This window comes from Diceros bicornis, chromosome 29 (genome assembly GCF_020826845.1).
Source record: "Diceros bicornis minor isolate mBicDic1 chromosome 29, mDicBic1.mat.cur, whole genome shotgun sequence".
Classification (NCBI taxonomy): Eukaryota; Metazoa; Chordata; class Mammalia; order Perissodactyla; family Rhinocerotidae; genus Diceros; species Diceros bicornis.
In genome coordinates this window covers 2,790,413-2,807,930 of record NC_080768.1, presented here as the reverse complement: position 1 = coordinate 2,807,930, position 17,518 = coordinate 2,790,413, and the positions used below count along the sequence as shown (strand labels likewise).

The window sequence follows — 17,518 nt, the reverse complement described above, 5'->3', positions numbered from 1 at the left end:
TGCGTCTAAGGATAAGTGCAGCCAGAAGCATTTATCACTGAATATGGGGTCCCTAGGGAGTGAATGGGAGGCAATTGCCAAGGGCAGGAGGGGCATTGGGGCTGACAGCTCCCCAAAAGTGCCCTGAGATCCCCTGCTTGAAGAGTGTTTTCCACGGTGCAGAAGGGAGTGAGATCTCCCTCCTTAGATTTTTCAGTGCACAATACAGTACTGTTATCTATAGCACAGTGCTGGATAGCATATCTCTAGAACTTACTCATCTTGAGTAACCGAATATAGGGTCTTAGAGTTAATGCTCAGCCTCACTGGGAGAACTGTGGTTTTCTTATATGAATAGTCAAAGAAATAATACCGTCCTCATAGGTTTCCGTGAGTTCTAGATAAACCAATGTATGTGAAATGTTTAGCAGAGTACCTGACACACAGTAGGTACTCAGTCTCCCCCCTCCCCCCATCGTGCCTCTGAAATTCATATTCTCTCAGGAAAGCCAGGCAATCAATTTTAATCAACTACAGTCGACTAGAACGTTTCTCTTTTATCAAACCTGAATATCTCAATTACAGCTAAAACCTATTTCTTTATCTTTATCAGTTATTGATAAAAGATGAAACATGTAACTTTCATATATTTTAAAAATAGTCATAAATTGCTTTTATTTTTGTCTCTGCGACCAGTAATTCTATATTTAAAATTTTTACTCATCCAGTTAGTTAACAAGCCCAAAATGTTTTTCTATGCAATACACTGAATATTGCATAGTTATTTCATCTTTCTCCTCTAAACTTTGTGTAATTTCTTCTATTGAAAAATTTTTAAAAACACATTACGTAGAACTGTAATCAATTATGACAACTTTTTTAAAAATTTGAACTAATTATTACTGCTTTTCCACACCACCGAAGAATTTAAATTGGCTGTTCCTACATTATAAAACATCAGTTTCTTATTTTCCTGTTCATGACTTGGTTTTTTTTTTTTTTTTTTGTGAGGAGATCAGCCCTGAGCTAACATCCGCCACTCCTCCTCTTTTTTTGCTGAGGAAGACGGCCCTGGGCTAACATCGGTGCCCATCTTCCTCCACTTTATATGGGACGCCGCCACAGCATGGCTTACCAAGCAGTGCGTCGGTGCGCGCCCGGTATCCGAACCAGCGAACCCCGGGCCGCCGCAGCGGAGCGCGCGCACTTAACCGCTTGCGCCACCGGGCCGGCCCCCATGACTTGGTTTTTAATGAGCTAGAGAGAAGAAAGAAACAGGAGTGAACACCAAAAAGAATTGTAGACACAGGTTTTAAGCGCGAAAAAAATCAGGAAGATACAGAGACAGTTTCATCTTTCTCTCCCTCCCTCCCTTCTTCCTCCCTTCTTCCTCCCTTCCACTTTCCTTCCTCCTTTCCTTTCCTTGCTTTCTCTTCCCTTCTCTTCCCTTCTCTTCTCTTTCTTTTCCTTTGCTTTCCTTCTCATAAAGCCCTGAGGCCACAAAGGGTGAGGTTCAGAAGTCATCAGGGTCACCTTGAGCATCCTGCTCCTTTTCTTAATAGACTGCATCGGGAGTACCAGACTCACTTCCTGTGTTGCGTGGACAGCTCTTATTGAGAGAAAGCCATCTTTTACTGCCCTGCCTGATTTCTGACTGAGCCCTAGAGTGAAATATCATCAGAAACTCTCCTGCGACCACCGTGCTTGTCAATCAAGTAGGACTCTTTATTGGAACAATTCTCTTTAACCCTTACCAGTTATACTACGTTGAAGATTTTTTAAGAAATGAAAGGTTAGGAAAAATAAAATGGGATAAGAATGATATATTTGCCAAACTAGTCTGTGATTTAGTGACTTTAAATAAAGCAATTTTTAATACAGGTGGGGAAGCAATGTAGCAATATGCATTCCAGTCTCATGCATCAATTATATGTGGAATGCATGATATATTTCCCATGTGCCTGAACTAGGCAGATACTGGTGATACTGGGATGATGCATGGACATGATCCTTTTTGAAAATTGGATAAAACTTTGAACATGTTATGTTCCCAGTCTACACATAGAATTAAGAATTAAGGTTAGAATTAAGGTTTCTCTTCTCCCTACACTATTCCTATGTAATTTGGACACAACTGTTTTTGTGTGGCTTTAAGGCCAAAGATTATCTTAAAACAATGATCTCTCTGCCAAAATTCTAAGCTCAAATCTGGTTTGTTAGAATAGCTGCTCACAGAGTTAACCATTAACTTAAAATTTAAACTTAAAGGACCTACACTTATTTAAAAAACTCAGTTTATTTAAAATTTTTTTTTTAGTGTATTTTTAAAGTGGAGTATGAAACGTCTTGTCATGGTGAGGTATAGTCAAAAGTGTTGGGTCAAATACGTTTATAAATGTGAATGAATTTAAAAGCACAAATGAAATCTAAAACCAATGGCAATATAAACAATTGAATTGCTTATTATCTTTGGACCTGTAACTGTCGAGTCTCGTGTTTTATGCCGGATACTAGATTTGTAAGGAGGTCCAGCTTCCTAGTCCCACTGTGGCCACTAAGACCCTCTGAGAGCTTGTACCTGCTGCTTCCTTCATGGTCTTTTGTCCAGCACGAATAAAGTAAAACTATTAAATTATTAATCTCAGCTGCATAGTTTTCTTCAAATTAAACATTCCTTTCACCATCCTGTCCCCCTTCTCATCCACGTGTTCGCTGTCCCTCTCCGTCACTTCCACTTAAGGGTCTGTCTCAGTGAGAAAAGGACATTGATGGACATGTTTCAGACCTTTCAGATGTATTTGACATGTGTCAGACCTTTCAGATGTGTTTGATTTGCGACACGCTCAGAAACTGAAAAAGACGATCTCTCAGTGTACTGCCAACTGTATGGAAAACTAGTTACCCTTTATTCTTAGAAAGTCACTCATAGCCATTTGAAAATAGATCTGTATTATATTCAGCATTGTTTTTCCTTTGTAATTGCTAGTATTCTGTTTGTTCAGAAAACAGAAACTACCTATTCATAGTAACTCAATGTATTTCTACTACTAGAGTCCAGTTTTTCAAATTTGACGTAAAAGCTTAGCCCATAGCATTCAGTTTTTAACATTTAATTTGACAGTTTCTATTTACTTTTCCTTTTAGTGTAAGAATTATATTGAAATTTTAAAAAATAATAAACTTCATCTCTATGGTTTACCTTTCAAAACAAAAACAAATAGCAACAAATTTGACCCAAGGAACATCTCCCATGAGAGGAAGCTGTCAGCTAAGAGGTTGGGATTAATCGTTTATGCTTTTTTACCAAACTTTGGGAGGAGATGGATATGTTTATGGCCTTGATGGTGGTGATAGTTTCACAGGTGTATATTTATCCCCAAACTCTTCAAGTTGTGGACAATAAATAAGTACAGCTTTTTACATGTCAATCATACCTCAAAAAGTGGTTTAAAAAAACATACTTGTAGGACATGGTACTGACACCGAAGATTAGGAGGCACTTTGGATTCTGTTTTGGATTTTCAATTTCTAGCCAGATTTTGGACAAACAAGTTAAGTTCCATGGTTCTGCTATTATCATCTCAGAGGCCCTTAAAACCTTATTAACTTTTTATGTATCATTAATCAATAAATGTTAATGAATGGATAAATAACATAAAAAGTATACAAGGAAAATGTATTGTGTTTAATGGAAGAATTTATTACGAAAAATGTTTCTGAGAACTAGAGATAGAACTCAGAATGACAGTATTCAATGAAAAATCCATTGAAGTCTTCACAGGTTGTCACAGTTAGATAATAGGATGGAATCCAATAAATAAGAAACCTACAAAGTTATTTTAGGAGTTTCACTGTCTAAACAGCCCAGAGTCCATGCTATTAGGGACTATGGTAAATACTCATGGCATATACTGTTACTGCCTTTTACTTTATCGTCTAACAGCCTAGAAGAAACAAGTGTGCAGAGAGGTGGTTTAATTTCTATTTTTGAACAGCTGGAGAAGGAGCCTGGGACTGAAATTTGCCATATTCCCCTGTCATCAGAGAGATTTTCATGAAAACATGGTCAGTTTTGAGTTTTACGCAGAATCAGGGATGTGGAGCAGACATTGCTTTCAGTGCACAAGCAGGGAAAACCAGGGCAGGTTAATGAGATGGTGTGTCTCAGATGGTGTATAATGCGATGCTGTGCACGGCAGGACAGCAAAGCTGGTCTCAGCGGGGCGGGACTCAGAGTGTGGGTGCTTTGCTGAGTCCTGTGGTTTGAAGTATACCAAGGGAAAGTGAATCACTCGCAGCTACTGAAAATAAAGTAAAACAGTTGCAATAATTAACATCCAGGTTTCAAAAAATGGCATTTTAATGTTTCTTTAGTCAGGTTATCTACACACTCACTTAAAGAAAATAGGGCAATAATTGGATAAACAGGGCTTTGTTAGTCATCAAAAATTCTGAAAGAGAATATACCTTTTAAAATCATAAATCATAGGGAGTAGGATGTTTTTGTCTCTATTTACATATTAACTTGACTATTTTTAAAGATGACTTCTCCGAGAGTGAGGAGTGCACGTAGAGTAGAAAGGCTTAATACATAGCCTATAAAATATCATTGGAGCTAAGACTTAGAGCAGGTACTCTCCAAAGAAAAAAAAAAAGAGAAGAAGGGGATCCCTTTGGAAATCACGTCACCAAGAAATACTGATGTGTTTTTACAAATATGCTATACTACGTAGGTAATCAAGAGCCCTAATCCTTACCTAGGTCTAGTGTAAGTATCTTTGCGACCTTGAGTATGTTACTGATCATTATATTAATTTCTTCCTTTACCCTCTGCCATACACAAATGTCCCCAGGAAACACGTTTTTTGTGCCCTCCTGAACTTCTCCACACTGGGCCAAGTATACATGATATCAATACTTCTCATTCTTTCCAGCTGCTAGAATTCAGTTCTATGTCAGGTTTTAACATCTGCACATCAAGTCCAAGTCTTAGCTCTTAGCTTATTGAGGGTGAGATGTCAAGAGAGGCAGTAGACCTCCACAATGAGTCTCTTAACAATTTCTTCTGTTGCATTACCATCTGCTAAACATCGTGCCACAAACTCAAAGTGTAAAGTAGTTCAGCTGGTCTGACGTATATCCGCACCATTAACTTCATGTGCCATTTCATATGCTACAAGATGGTTTAAGTAATTTGACTCCTCCTTACACTTTGCTGACAGCTCGCATCTGTCAGTTAAGCAAGCTTCACGCCACCAGATCCCGAAATAGGAATTGTGCACAAAATAAGAGAAAGAATAAGGATGGGAGAGTTATTTATGTGGATCCACTGGGCACTCATGAACTATTCTGGCAGCTAGCCAACTCTCTATATGGTAAAACACACCCAGTTGCAATGATGATATAGAATATTTCAAAGTTCTCTCTGTCATGGACAAATAAATCAAATTATTCCTGCCCTAATTTTTCCCCCCAGCTGATAGATTCAGCTGAATTCTCCAGTAGAGATTCCAAAATAAATAGGAAGGCATATAAATAGATGTTTCTGACTGCAACTGTGTAGGACTAAATTCTATAAGACTAATTTTATGGGACAGGACTAAAAAAAGTGCAGGAGCAGATTTAGAGTATTTGTAGACATACCTCTTCCAACGTAAGAAACAATTCAGTTTTCCCAGTTGGAGCTCATGGAATCTTTATCATTGTCAGGCATTTTTATTGCCTAGTATTTTAAGGGCACTGAGCGAGGTGAAAGAACGGGGACTCAGCATTCCACACTCCTTCCAGGTAATGCTCGTGCAATCTGAAGTCCCAGAATGCGTGGCGGTAATGAGGACATTCGAGTCTTCTACACCTCTCCTCTCACCATGGGCAAGAGGAGCTACCAAGGAGAATTCTAGTCCAGAGTTTTAGGGCAATTGGTATGAAACTCGGGATTCTAGATCCCCCTCCTCCGGCCATGGTAAACTCAGAGAACAGTCCATTTCTCAGCCTGCAAGAGAAGGATGCAGTTGGGTCTCATTGTTACTGTGACGACAACTGCTTCTCTGCCGATGACTCTCTTTTCTTTTTCTTCTTATCTCCAGCCAGACCCTTCTCTTGAGCTCCAAACCCATCATGGCAATTGCTTTGTACATTTCCTCTTTCTTAGCCAGCACACAATTAGGCTATATTAAGGAAAGCTGGGCCAAAACATAAAAACACAGATGAAAAGAGGAAAAGCTCAACTGGGGCATGCAGAGTCCTGTGGAGCGTCTGGGATCTACTAGGCGTCCTAGTAGAGGTGTTCCGTAAATGGCTCAGTGCCTTCCATGCATCTTGCCTAAGTGGTTTTCTCTACTCTCTCTACAAAAGAGTCTGATGTTGTTTTCTGGACTATCTCCCAAGAGGAACATCAACACAGACACGAACACAATGGTGTCTCTAGCATTTGGGCCAAGGATGCACCTTGATGCTTATGAAGGTGCGATACAAGGGAACTGCTTCTATCTCCTGGGCTTGACACGTAACTCCAAGTGCCAGAGGGGCCTATGCAGCTGTTTTCCAGGTTATAAAAATAATTGATCTTTCAAGTTTATTAGACTTCCTCCCAGTAGGTAATTCCTGCTATTTCAGTGGGTTTGGTAACAATTTTATTGTGGATACAATGCTCTCTGGAGCCTGAAAAATATCTGCCTATGCTCCATAAACATGTTTGTGGTTTTCCTTTGACCCAAAAGAACTAGATTCTTTCTTCTATAAACTCAGGGTTGTTTTAAAAAGCAGAGAATGTTATTCTACAGCACTAAAAGGAATCTTTGTAATCCTCTATACTGCCCCACACCTTCCTCCTTCGTACCAAGAGAAAATCAATGCACAGATAGGGTAAGGGGTTGCCTTTAGCCGCTGATCCCCGTGACGTGCAATGAGTCTCTGAGAATTCATTGCACAACCGCTTTCCGAGCCAGAAATATCTGGAGAGAGCACAGCCTCCACAGCAGCTGTCTCATTCACTGGTGTGGTGGGTCAAAGCGTGAGATAATCAGGGGCTCTTTCTTTTCCTCTGCACCTGCAAAAGCACATTACTAATTCCCTCACAGATGCCAGGATGCATTCAGGCTAATAGAATGCCATTCAGATTAACCAGAGCATGTCCTGCATGCCACAGCAGACCATCTCGCTGCGTGGCTCTTTCTAAAGGGGGAAGAGGCTTCAATCAGAGCTGGCTTGATTTACATTTCTGAGTGTTGATGGAAGCATTGTCATTTTTACCTGCATTAGACATATAACAGACATTACTTTAGGCGTGCATATTGAAGCATTAATGCATGTGGGTGGGGAGGAACCATTAATTACTGTGTCACAGGCTGTCCTAATATATCACACTTGAATAAAAATATTTGAACTAACTTCAACTGTTCTATTTTAACATTTTCATAACATAAAAACTTAACCAAGCAAACTGATTTTAGATTTTACATTGAAGAAGACTATTAGGAAATAGTTAAAAGAAATTAGCCTCCTCTCCTTAAAATTGCTGTAGTAGCTGATACATTGTTGGACATTTTTTGCAGCAAAATGGCCCAAAGCAATAAGTAGCATTCATCAAGGGAGTGTAATTTCATGATTAGCCTTGGCTGTGATATTGTCATCTCAGGAACTTTCTAAAATGATGAGGAGTTTGCCTTCTTTTCCAATTTATTTTGTTTATAAATGTATAGCTGTGTGTTAAGTGATGTGTAATATGTTTTCTTTTCCAGTGGTGAACTGTTCCGATCCAGGCTTTGTGGAAAATGCCATTCGTCACGGGCAGCAGAATTTCCCTGAGAGTTTTGAGTATGGAATGAGTGTCATGTATCATTGCAAGAAGGGATTTTACTTGTTGGGATCTTCTGCCTTAACCTGTACGGCTAACGGCTTATGGGATCGCTCTCTACCCAAGTGTTTGAGTAAGTGAGGGTTATTTTGGATTCTTGTGTCGCAGAGCCCTATAAGAACACCACCAACAGAGCAAATGTTTTTTTCAAGTATTCAACAAGTATTAGTTTTTAATTCTTTCTATCCCCCGTCACAAATTGTAAAAGTTATTATGATATCTTTATAGATTGGCCAGAAATCACAAAATACACCTCAAACTAGTCTGAAAGGAAAAAAAAGGGGGACACACTGGCATGCTCACATACCCGGCCCTAGAGAGAAAGGGACCCAGCCTATTGGGCACCACTATTCTGTCATTGCCTCTACTTATGACTGCTTGTCTTCTGCTCCAACCCAGTGGGTAGGCTAGTTCTACACAGTTCAAACATGGCGGCCAGCAGCCTCAACACCACGTGCCTCTCAGCTTCACTCTGTCGGGATCCAGATTCAGAAACGCTGGCAAAGGGCTCTGATATGGAGTATCCATCTGTTGACCTAGTATCTGTGGCTACTAATTTGGTCTCATAAGCAGTTCTGGTACAGTCAATAGTTACAATAAAATAGATAATAAAAATGCAATGAAATACAATAAAAAAGATAATATCTTGATAGTAGCTTCCTGCTGACCCATACATTTAAATAAGGAGAAGGCATATTGCCCTGAAGAATGGAGGCGCTCTTCCAGACAGACAAAATTATAGATCACCATTATGGCTCCCCTCAAAACATCATTATCAGTATATTTCAGACCATATAGATTGACAAGAACACATTTTTTTAACCCAAATAGCTATAGTCTTACTTTCTTTCACTTGAAAAAGCATATTGTCCCTTAGCGCAAAGAGAATCATCTTGTTAAACCACAGTCTGAAAATTTAGGAAAAGGGGTTACTCTCTTTGATGATTTTAAAATCAAGCAGAAGCAAAAGATCCTTATAATCAAAATCTTATCTTCCTAGTACGCACTTTGTGTGCATAAATTAAGTGGGAAACGACAATTACATTAGGAATTGAATTTACTGAAGAAAGTGTGATAATCCATTTTACCTCTTGCAATCACAGCATTTTCAGTACATTCTCAGAATGGGTTGGGACTGGAGATTTTTTCCCTGCAAGTCAGTGTCCCTCCCAACTCCTTCCAATCTACATGGAAACTTGTCTCAAATTCTAACTGTAACAATACAATCAATTTCCATGGAGAAACAGTGATGACTGTCAAAAACAAATGTACAGCCTCATATGACAGAAAATGCATCTATAAATGTATTTCAATCTTTACCAAATTTTACCTGCCTTCTGGTTTTCTACGCCTTCACACATGGGAATTTTTCAGAGAAATTATTTTTTTTTCTTTTTCTCCCCAGACATTTCTCTTATGTCTTTCCTGGCTTACACGAGACTCTCGTTAGTTTTTGTAACGATGCCAATGTGCTCCAAATCTCCGGGAACTAGATTTTAACTGATCTCGTTTTCCTAGGTGGCCAGTTCCCACCACTTGTTGTCATTAACAATTGCAATTACCATGAATAGGAGCAGTTTGCTTTTACATGACCTATAGCAGCTAAGCTGCGTCTCAATTTTTGCTGTTACATTGTTTCACTGATTTTTTTTTTTCTCTTTTATTTCACCTGGAACTGGTCATTTACCAACCATTTCACTGATTCAGGACTCTATCTAGATAAACTCTTGTTCTCCAATGAGTGGGTGTCTTGTTCTCCAGTGAATGCCTACTGTATCAGTATGAGGGCTAATGTGACTCGGGGGATGGGTAATGCCTTTCAGCCTTTTAAATGGGCCTCTCTGGTTGATAAAACTCTTGGGCTACCAATGACCAAATGCAACTCCTCTAGGATGTTAAATCAGTTACCTTCGAATAATTTGTTGGTAGCCTGAGTCCAGTTAGCTGTTTGCATGTAGCATAAAATCTGTCCGTTGTTAACCCTGATTTGGCACTTCATAGAAAGGGAGAGATAGATCTTCACTATCTTATATTAATCTGGATTCCACAATATGTCTTTTTGAGGGATAATTTATAAATAGATTATGTGCTGGATTTGGTATAATTTTAAAGAAATGAATGGAAATACTTAGATTATTTTATAGAACAAGGAAAAACTAATCAGTAATTTATTATTATTTTTTGACTTAAACATTTTAGACTGCTGCCTAGTCCAAAAAAATTGTTAGAATGGTCTTCCTAGACATGTGAACTGGAATAGTAATCAGATTTGACAGAGTTTTGTCCCCAAGCAAAGTATATGGTTCTAATACTAACTGAAGAAATAATAGAAATATTTTTGATGGATCTATGTTAATTTCTAACATTTCATATAATACTGCTTATTTGAGATACAGTTAAAAGCAGATGGAAAAAATTTAGGCAGAATGACTTTCTCTTTGAAAGCCTAAATGTAAATTTCTACCTTAAGCAAAGCTAACTTAAGATTTAAAAAGAAAAAATCATTAATAGACCATTTTCTTGTCTTCAGTTATATATAAACATTCAAGGTGGGGGGAGCATCATCTGGAAATTGGTATTTCTTATCTATAGGGATCTGCAGGGATATGCCAGCACATTTAGGTGTTTTTCAGTAATAGGTGATGTTTCTTTGGGTGTCTATGTGGGAGACTTCCCAATGCAAAGCAGTTTAACAGGAATGATGGACTCATCTATTTTAATTTTTTTTTCTGAAGCTATATCATGTGGACACCCAGGGGTTCCTGCCAATGCTATCCTAACTGGAGAACTGTTTACATATGGGGCCACAGTTCACTACTCATGCAAAGGGAGCCGGAGTCTTGTAGGCAACAGCACTAGAGTTTGCCAAGAGGATAGTCACTGGAGTGGAGCACTGCCCCATTGTACAGGTGAGGACTCACACAATCAGACAATTACCTGAAATGTTGCATAATGCCTCAATTAGTTGAAGTTATTCCATTTCCAGCCAAATATGCCATTATTATAGATCACCATCATGCTCCTCTTCATCATCCTCATCTTCATCATCATCCTCGTCATCATCTTGATCATCATCACCATTAAAGTCCTATCACATCACATTTTCTCCTCCAGGAGTCCAGGAGTTTCTTTATCACTTTGGCTGGGAAGCTTGCTTACTTTGACTCAGTCTGTCCCAGTTTGTACTTTATTCCATTTCTGTGCTTCCTTTCAATTCTTCCACATCTTTTCTGTCTCTGTAATCAATAATTACATTGATCCTCTTTGAAAAAAAAAGTCATTGTGATTCTTCCGTGAATATTTCTTTCTTCTTCTTTTTTTTTTTTTTTTTCCACTGAGGAAGATTCACCCTGAGCTAACATGCTTTGCCAATCTTCCTCTTTTTGTATGTGAGCTGCCACTACAGCATGGCCACTAACAGACGAAAGGTGTGGGTCTGTGCCTGGGAACCAAACCCAGGCTGCCAAAGCAGAGCACATGGAACTTAACAGTAGGCTACTGGAGCTGGCCCAATGAATGTTTCTTAAATAAATAAAACTCAGTGAATCAGCAACTCTGGAAATAATGGAGAAAAATCAAACCTCTCACTCGTTTATTTTTTACATTCCCAATACACCTTCACCCCCATCTCCCTTTCACTATTCATACTGAGCCTTCCAGTGAACTAATCTTGCAGTGGCCATTCCCAGCGTTTTATTTCTTCTAAAGAATATCAATTATTGCCATAACCATATTTTAATAAGCTATTTTGATTTTAGTTACACAGGAACAATTTCTTAAAGCTTTCCATTTTTGTGCTATAATAAAGAAAATCTGTCTCACAAGATTTCCAGAATGCTGTATAACTGTACCCCACATTCAATACACATTTAAATAACTTTTCCTTCTGTTTAACCAAAACAGCTCTGTTTTAAACAAGTCTAACCACATTGTATATCGCCATATGTGTTTATGTCCAACAGGGAATAATCCCGGATTTTGTGGTGATCCGGGGACCCCAGCACATGGGTCTCGGCTTGGGGATGAGTTTAAGGCCAAGAGCCTCCTACGCTTCTCCTGTGAGATGGGCTACCAGCTGAGAGGCTCTCCCGAGCGAACATGTTTGCTCAATGGGTCGTGGTCTGGGCTGCAGCCCGTGTGTGAAGGTGAGTCAATTCAAGCCCGAAAGGCGACCTTTAAAGTGGAAACTGTGTAATTCATTCTACAATGACCAGTAATATGTCACAGAAATCCTAGAGATTTCCACTATTGGTACAATAAACTATTTTCTCCCAGAATGTATAAGAGAATCATCATAAGTCGTGACTGCTTATATGGAGATAGCCTGACTTCAAAGGCTCATAAGACACTGGTTACTACCATTTGAAAGTTTACAGCCTGAAGGAGGTTTCTCATCTTCTGGTGATAATCTCCATGTGATCTGCAGCATTTTGTGGTTCCTGTGGGGGAATAACTGAGGTGAAGGAGCAATGATGAGGAGCAGCATAAACCACTGATGGAAATGTCCACAGGCTGGAATAGGTTTTAATTCATGTTCTTTCTAATCTACTGATGGCCCTCACTCAGAGCACTGAATTACAGAAGAATCTAGGGTTATTTTCTATATAATGTTTTGGAGTGAATATATGTTATTATAATATTTGAGAGGCATCGTAAACAATGGTGGGATACCCCAGTAGCAACAGTAAAAACGTCACAGATACTTTATAGACACTGTGTCATGTATTGGTAATGCCAGCCTTGAGCAAAGGTGAGCTATCATGGATTTGTTTAGGGTCCAGAAGATAACTGACTTAGAATTCAGACAGATAAAACTTTACATATTAGAAATTTTTTTGCATACAAACTTCTCAATTACTTAATTTTTGAGTCTAAAATGGTTACACAAATTAATTAAATACTTATTTTTATATGTATGAAACACTTTCTATATAATTTGATCAACTTGAAAAAACTCACACAATATCAATACCAGAAATATAAATCAAGTTTCTTAATCTTCATTTTCTCTACTCTACTATGCCATCTCTACTTATCTCTGTCTCTCATTTTATACGTTATATAGATAAGTACAGAATAACAGATATGTATAAATCTAACTATACTGTATATAACTTAACTATATTGCATGTGATCTACATGATATAAATTTTATTTCTATATAAATAAGACAATCCTATATGTGTGTGTGCATCATATATCATATATATATACACATGCATATATATGTGTTTATATATGTTCTAATTCAGAGTCAAAGATTATCTTGGAGATATCTATATATTGTCATATATACAGATATCTAGATATCTATAGATAGATATCTATAGATGTAGATAGGTAGATATCTATCTATAGATAGATAGAGATATCTATATATATATATATATGATAATCAAAGATAATTTTTGACTCCATATTGCCTCTTGAGAATCAAATTAGTGTAAATCTTAAGATTAGGCCCTAAAGAAGTTGATGTAAATCAAATATTTCTGAAGAGTAGTGGGAAAATGTCACCTGTGGCTGTGAATTGCAGGATTATACTTTTTTTATTGACTGAAGTATGTGACTATAACTTAGGAGACTTTTCCTTACACAGATACAATTTCCTCAGGTTCCTCCTCTCTTGTAGAGATTTGAATATTAAAATTTGCATGATAGCATCTCTTTCTCACCAAAACCAGAGTGTTTTCTCTTCTATCATTTATTGCCTCAAAGTTATACATGACTTTTGTAATCTACATTTACACCCCATCCAACCTTTTCCCTCTGTACTACACCTGTGAATTGTTGGTCCAGAATATATTTGAACATTATGAAAATTAAATATGACTTACACTTCAATCCATAGCATATTAAATGGTAGTAGGCTAGCCTTCTTACTTGGAACAACTATAAAACAACAAATTATATGAGGCAATTATCTGTTGTTATTAAACAACAGACAGTACATCACTATGTTCTTCAGGAGAAAAGAAATAAATGAGAAGAACTCCATAATCCCCCTGTCATTCTGCATATTTTTCTGGCTGTGAAGTTGGGGAGTGAACCCAGGTGGTACAGTGGCTTGGTGAGGTGATGAAGTAGAAACTATTCTAGGCTACTGAAATGGAATGTGCAGAATAGGGAATCTGAGACAGGGGAGCTGAGAAAGGGAGAGCCCCAGAAGTCTGTGTGGCATTCACTGGGTGACTCAGCCGAGGGCTGGGCTGACAAACGCGGGTGAGGCTCAGTGATGCAAAGATCTGCTGCTGCAGAGTTGAGAGCAGACTTGTGATATTGGAAGTCATACCGTACTGAGAAACATTGGAGGTCCAGCAAGCCTGTGCATTATGAATGTGTACCACTCCCTAAGATAAGGGGAACATGCTAGATCTAAGAGCAAAAACATGTTAGGACTAAGACTAAATAGATCTCCTCTAATAAAGAATGAAACTGAGGACAGGACCCAAAAGATCTACAATTAATTTTGAAGCCCACCAGAACAAAACCCAATACCTTCTAAAGGAATGACGTAATCCATACAACATTTCATTCACAATGTCCAGCATACGATACAAAATTATTACATATGCACAACTCAGAACAATATGACCCATAGTGACACACACAAACAAACCAAATATAGAAATAGAATCTGATCCTGGGATGACCCAAATGTTGAAAATGACACATAAATACTTAAAGCAGCTATTAAAAACATGTTCAAGGATTTAAAGTAAGTTAGAGTCATAAACAGGGAATCTCAACAGAGAAATGAAAATAATAAAAGAGAATCAAATGGAAACTCTGGAATTGAAAAATACACTATCTGATATAAAGACTTTGCTGGATGAGCTTAGCAGATTAAAAATGGAAGAAAGGCCAGTTAGCTTGAAGGCAGGTCAATGAAAATGATCCAATCTGAAAAATAGAGATAAAAAAGATGGAGAAAGAAACCCCAGTACAAGCAATTTAACATACTTTTAATTGGATTTCAAGTAATTGGAAGAAAAAAGAAGAGAGAGAATGGGGCAAGAAAATATTTGAAAAATTATTGGTTAAAGTCAACCAGATTTGGTGGGAAAATATACCTCAACAGACCTCACTCAGATATACTCATGTTCTATTAAGGATGGTCACTCATTTGGGACTGTGCAATCTATATCGGCTATACCTTGAGCACTTTAGCTTTGCAAATTTAAAAGGTGAAAATTTTAAAACAGTTTTGAGTGAGTCATGTTTTTCCATAGAAATCTCACTTTGGCGCTGTGATATAGAACTGAGTTCTATTCCAGCAAAGCATCAAGGAAGTCATTTATTCGATTAGGAGAGTTTAATTGGATTTCACGTCATGATGTTCCTAACTCAGACTATGCAAAGTATTTCTTTTCTTTTTTTGGGGGGGAGGGGGGTGAGGAAGATTAGCCCTGAGCTAACATCTGTGCCAATCTTTCTCTATTTTGTATGTGAGATGCCACCTCAGCATGGCTTGATGAGCGGTGTGTAGGTCTGTGCCCAGGATCTGAACCTGTGAACTCTGGACCGCCAAAGCAGAGCACATGAACTTAACCACTGTGCTACCACACCAGCCCCTCAGACTATGCAAAGTGTTTTTAAAACAGCATTTAGTTCTGAAGGTAGAAATTCAAGTGCCTCCTATAAAATCCTTAAAAACTTGGCCCTTAAAAGCTATGTACAGAAAGAAGATGAGTTACTAAAATGTTTCAGTACCGAAAATATTTCTGAAATACGCCATGCCCCACAAAACTGACTAGCTCCAAACCTGCACTGTACAGAAATCATGGGAAGTTGAGTAAGTAATGGTATATGTTACATTCACTGAAACAGCAAATGATGGGTAGGGATATATGAGTGAATGTGCACACGCGCACACACACGCGCGCACACACACACACAAATTTGAAACATTTTGGAGAATTTGTAGCTTTTTTTTTCTCACTTCTTATCATAGGTTCAAATCTTTTGGGTACATATTATTCTCTATAGACATGGGGAATTACCAGTGATTTTTTCATTTCCAAAAAGGTTAGCCATGACCATATATTCAATACCCCAACCAAGATCATCTCCCCCTTGATGAAATTACCTTCTCTGAATCTATTACAAACGTTAGGTCCTGATGGGACATTTCAATAAATTGTAAAAAGAAGGAGGAGTTCATGAATCACAAAAGAAAAATATTTTTAAAACTCTTAAACATTAAAGAACTTACCTTTTTAATATATTTCCATCACTTTAAATTGTGTTTTCTTTGATAGCAATCTAGTCTTTTAATCATAAGCTCATTAACTTAACTTTTCAAATTGATATAGCTCATGAAGTTGCTTAAATATAACTACCTTATTGGTTTTAGTTGTATTAGGCAACTCTTAATCCTCTTTCCCATGAAATTATGAGAAAGCCTACATTTTATTCAGGTAATGGATATATGATGATAATGATGATAATAGAAATAACAATAGCATCAGCTGCCATGTATATATTTACTGTTATTAACATACCTGATTGTTTACTAGCATTTTGCATATACTATGTTTAATCTGTGGGGAAATTATCTCTATTACGCCCATTTTACAGTATAGGCACTACACATCAAGAGCTGGTATTCATCGCCCATGTTTACTTAGCTTATAGGAGCAAAGATTCAAACCCCAAGCTATTTAACTCAGTTTGACAGCAATCTTCCTAATACAGCATGCTAAGTGAACAGTGTTGATATCTGTAAACAATAAAGTGTATTTGGAATAAGTATAAGGCAATTTTATTACCAATCAAATAAAAGAAAATGATATTTTACCAAAAGGAGTCACAGTAACCAAATGTACTTAAAAAGACAAGATGTATTTAAAAAGAAATTTTAACTTTTAAAAAACTTTTATTCTCTTTTTGTGACTCTAAATTTAATCTCTTATTTCACTTTAGTTGCAATCCTCTTATATCTCATAACATTATGGCCTTAATATAAAAATAGACTTGTTGATGCTGCCTTCTGATTTTCATTTTCATAGGCATAACCAGCAGTGAAAGTGTCCCTGTCAGAAAAAAAATGTTAACCATGAATCTGATTTTATAGAATACAGTATTTGAGGGGACTGTCTAAACATTAGGATGGCATTATTATGATGGGCATTCTTTCACTGACATTTGTCTGTAAATTAAATTGAATATATTTCACCAATCGTGTGTTTCATTTTAGCATTAGTCCTTCACAGGGGACTTTTGAAAATTGCTACTTAGATTTTAATAGCAGATATGATTAGAATAAAATAAAACAACATGTGTGTCTTTTGTTGGTTTGCTAAATTATGAATTGGATCCATATAATTCTTCGTTATGTCGGGCTTTCCATTATGACCTCTACACAATAAATATTGCATACTAAGTGATGAATCCATGTTTGTTGAATGAATAATTGTCTTGGATAGTCTAACATCTTGGTTTTTTGCAATATGAAATTTTAATTTATATCACAGCCATTGTAGAACTTTTGAGCTTTAGAGAATATTAGGTGTCATCTGCTTCAGGATTGGTAAATATATCTCATCTCAAATGCCAACCAAAAAACTACTGAAAGGTCTGTGTTAGAAAGGATTTAAGTTCAAACCCAGACTCATCTGGGAAGAGGGTTATGATTGATTAGTTATGTCTGTCATGGTAGAGAAGCATGAGCGTGTGTGCTTT

General features: G+C 37.5%; 1 protein-coding gene across 1 annotated transcript in view; it reads left to right on the top strand.

Annotated features, from left to right (window-relative positions):
- The window catches only part of CSMD1 (CUB and Sushi multiple domains 1), a 1,554,536-nt gene that overhangs the window by 1,507,416 nt on the left and 29,602 nt on the right, over positions 1–17,518 (top strand). The window contains exons 56-58 of the mRNA XM_058524846.1: positions 7,719–7,907; positions 10,570–10,743; positions 11,797–11,979. Coding sequence (XP_058380829.1) covers positions 7,719–7,907; positions 10,570–10,743; positions 11,797–11,979 — 546 coding nt within the window. The remainder of the gene's footprint in view (positions 1–7,718; positions 7,908–10,569; positions 10,744–11,796; positions 11,980–17,518) is intronic.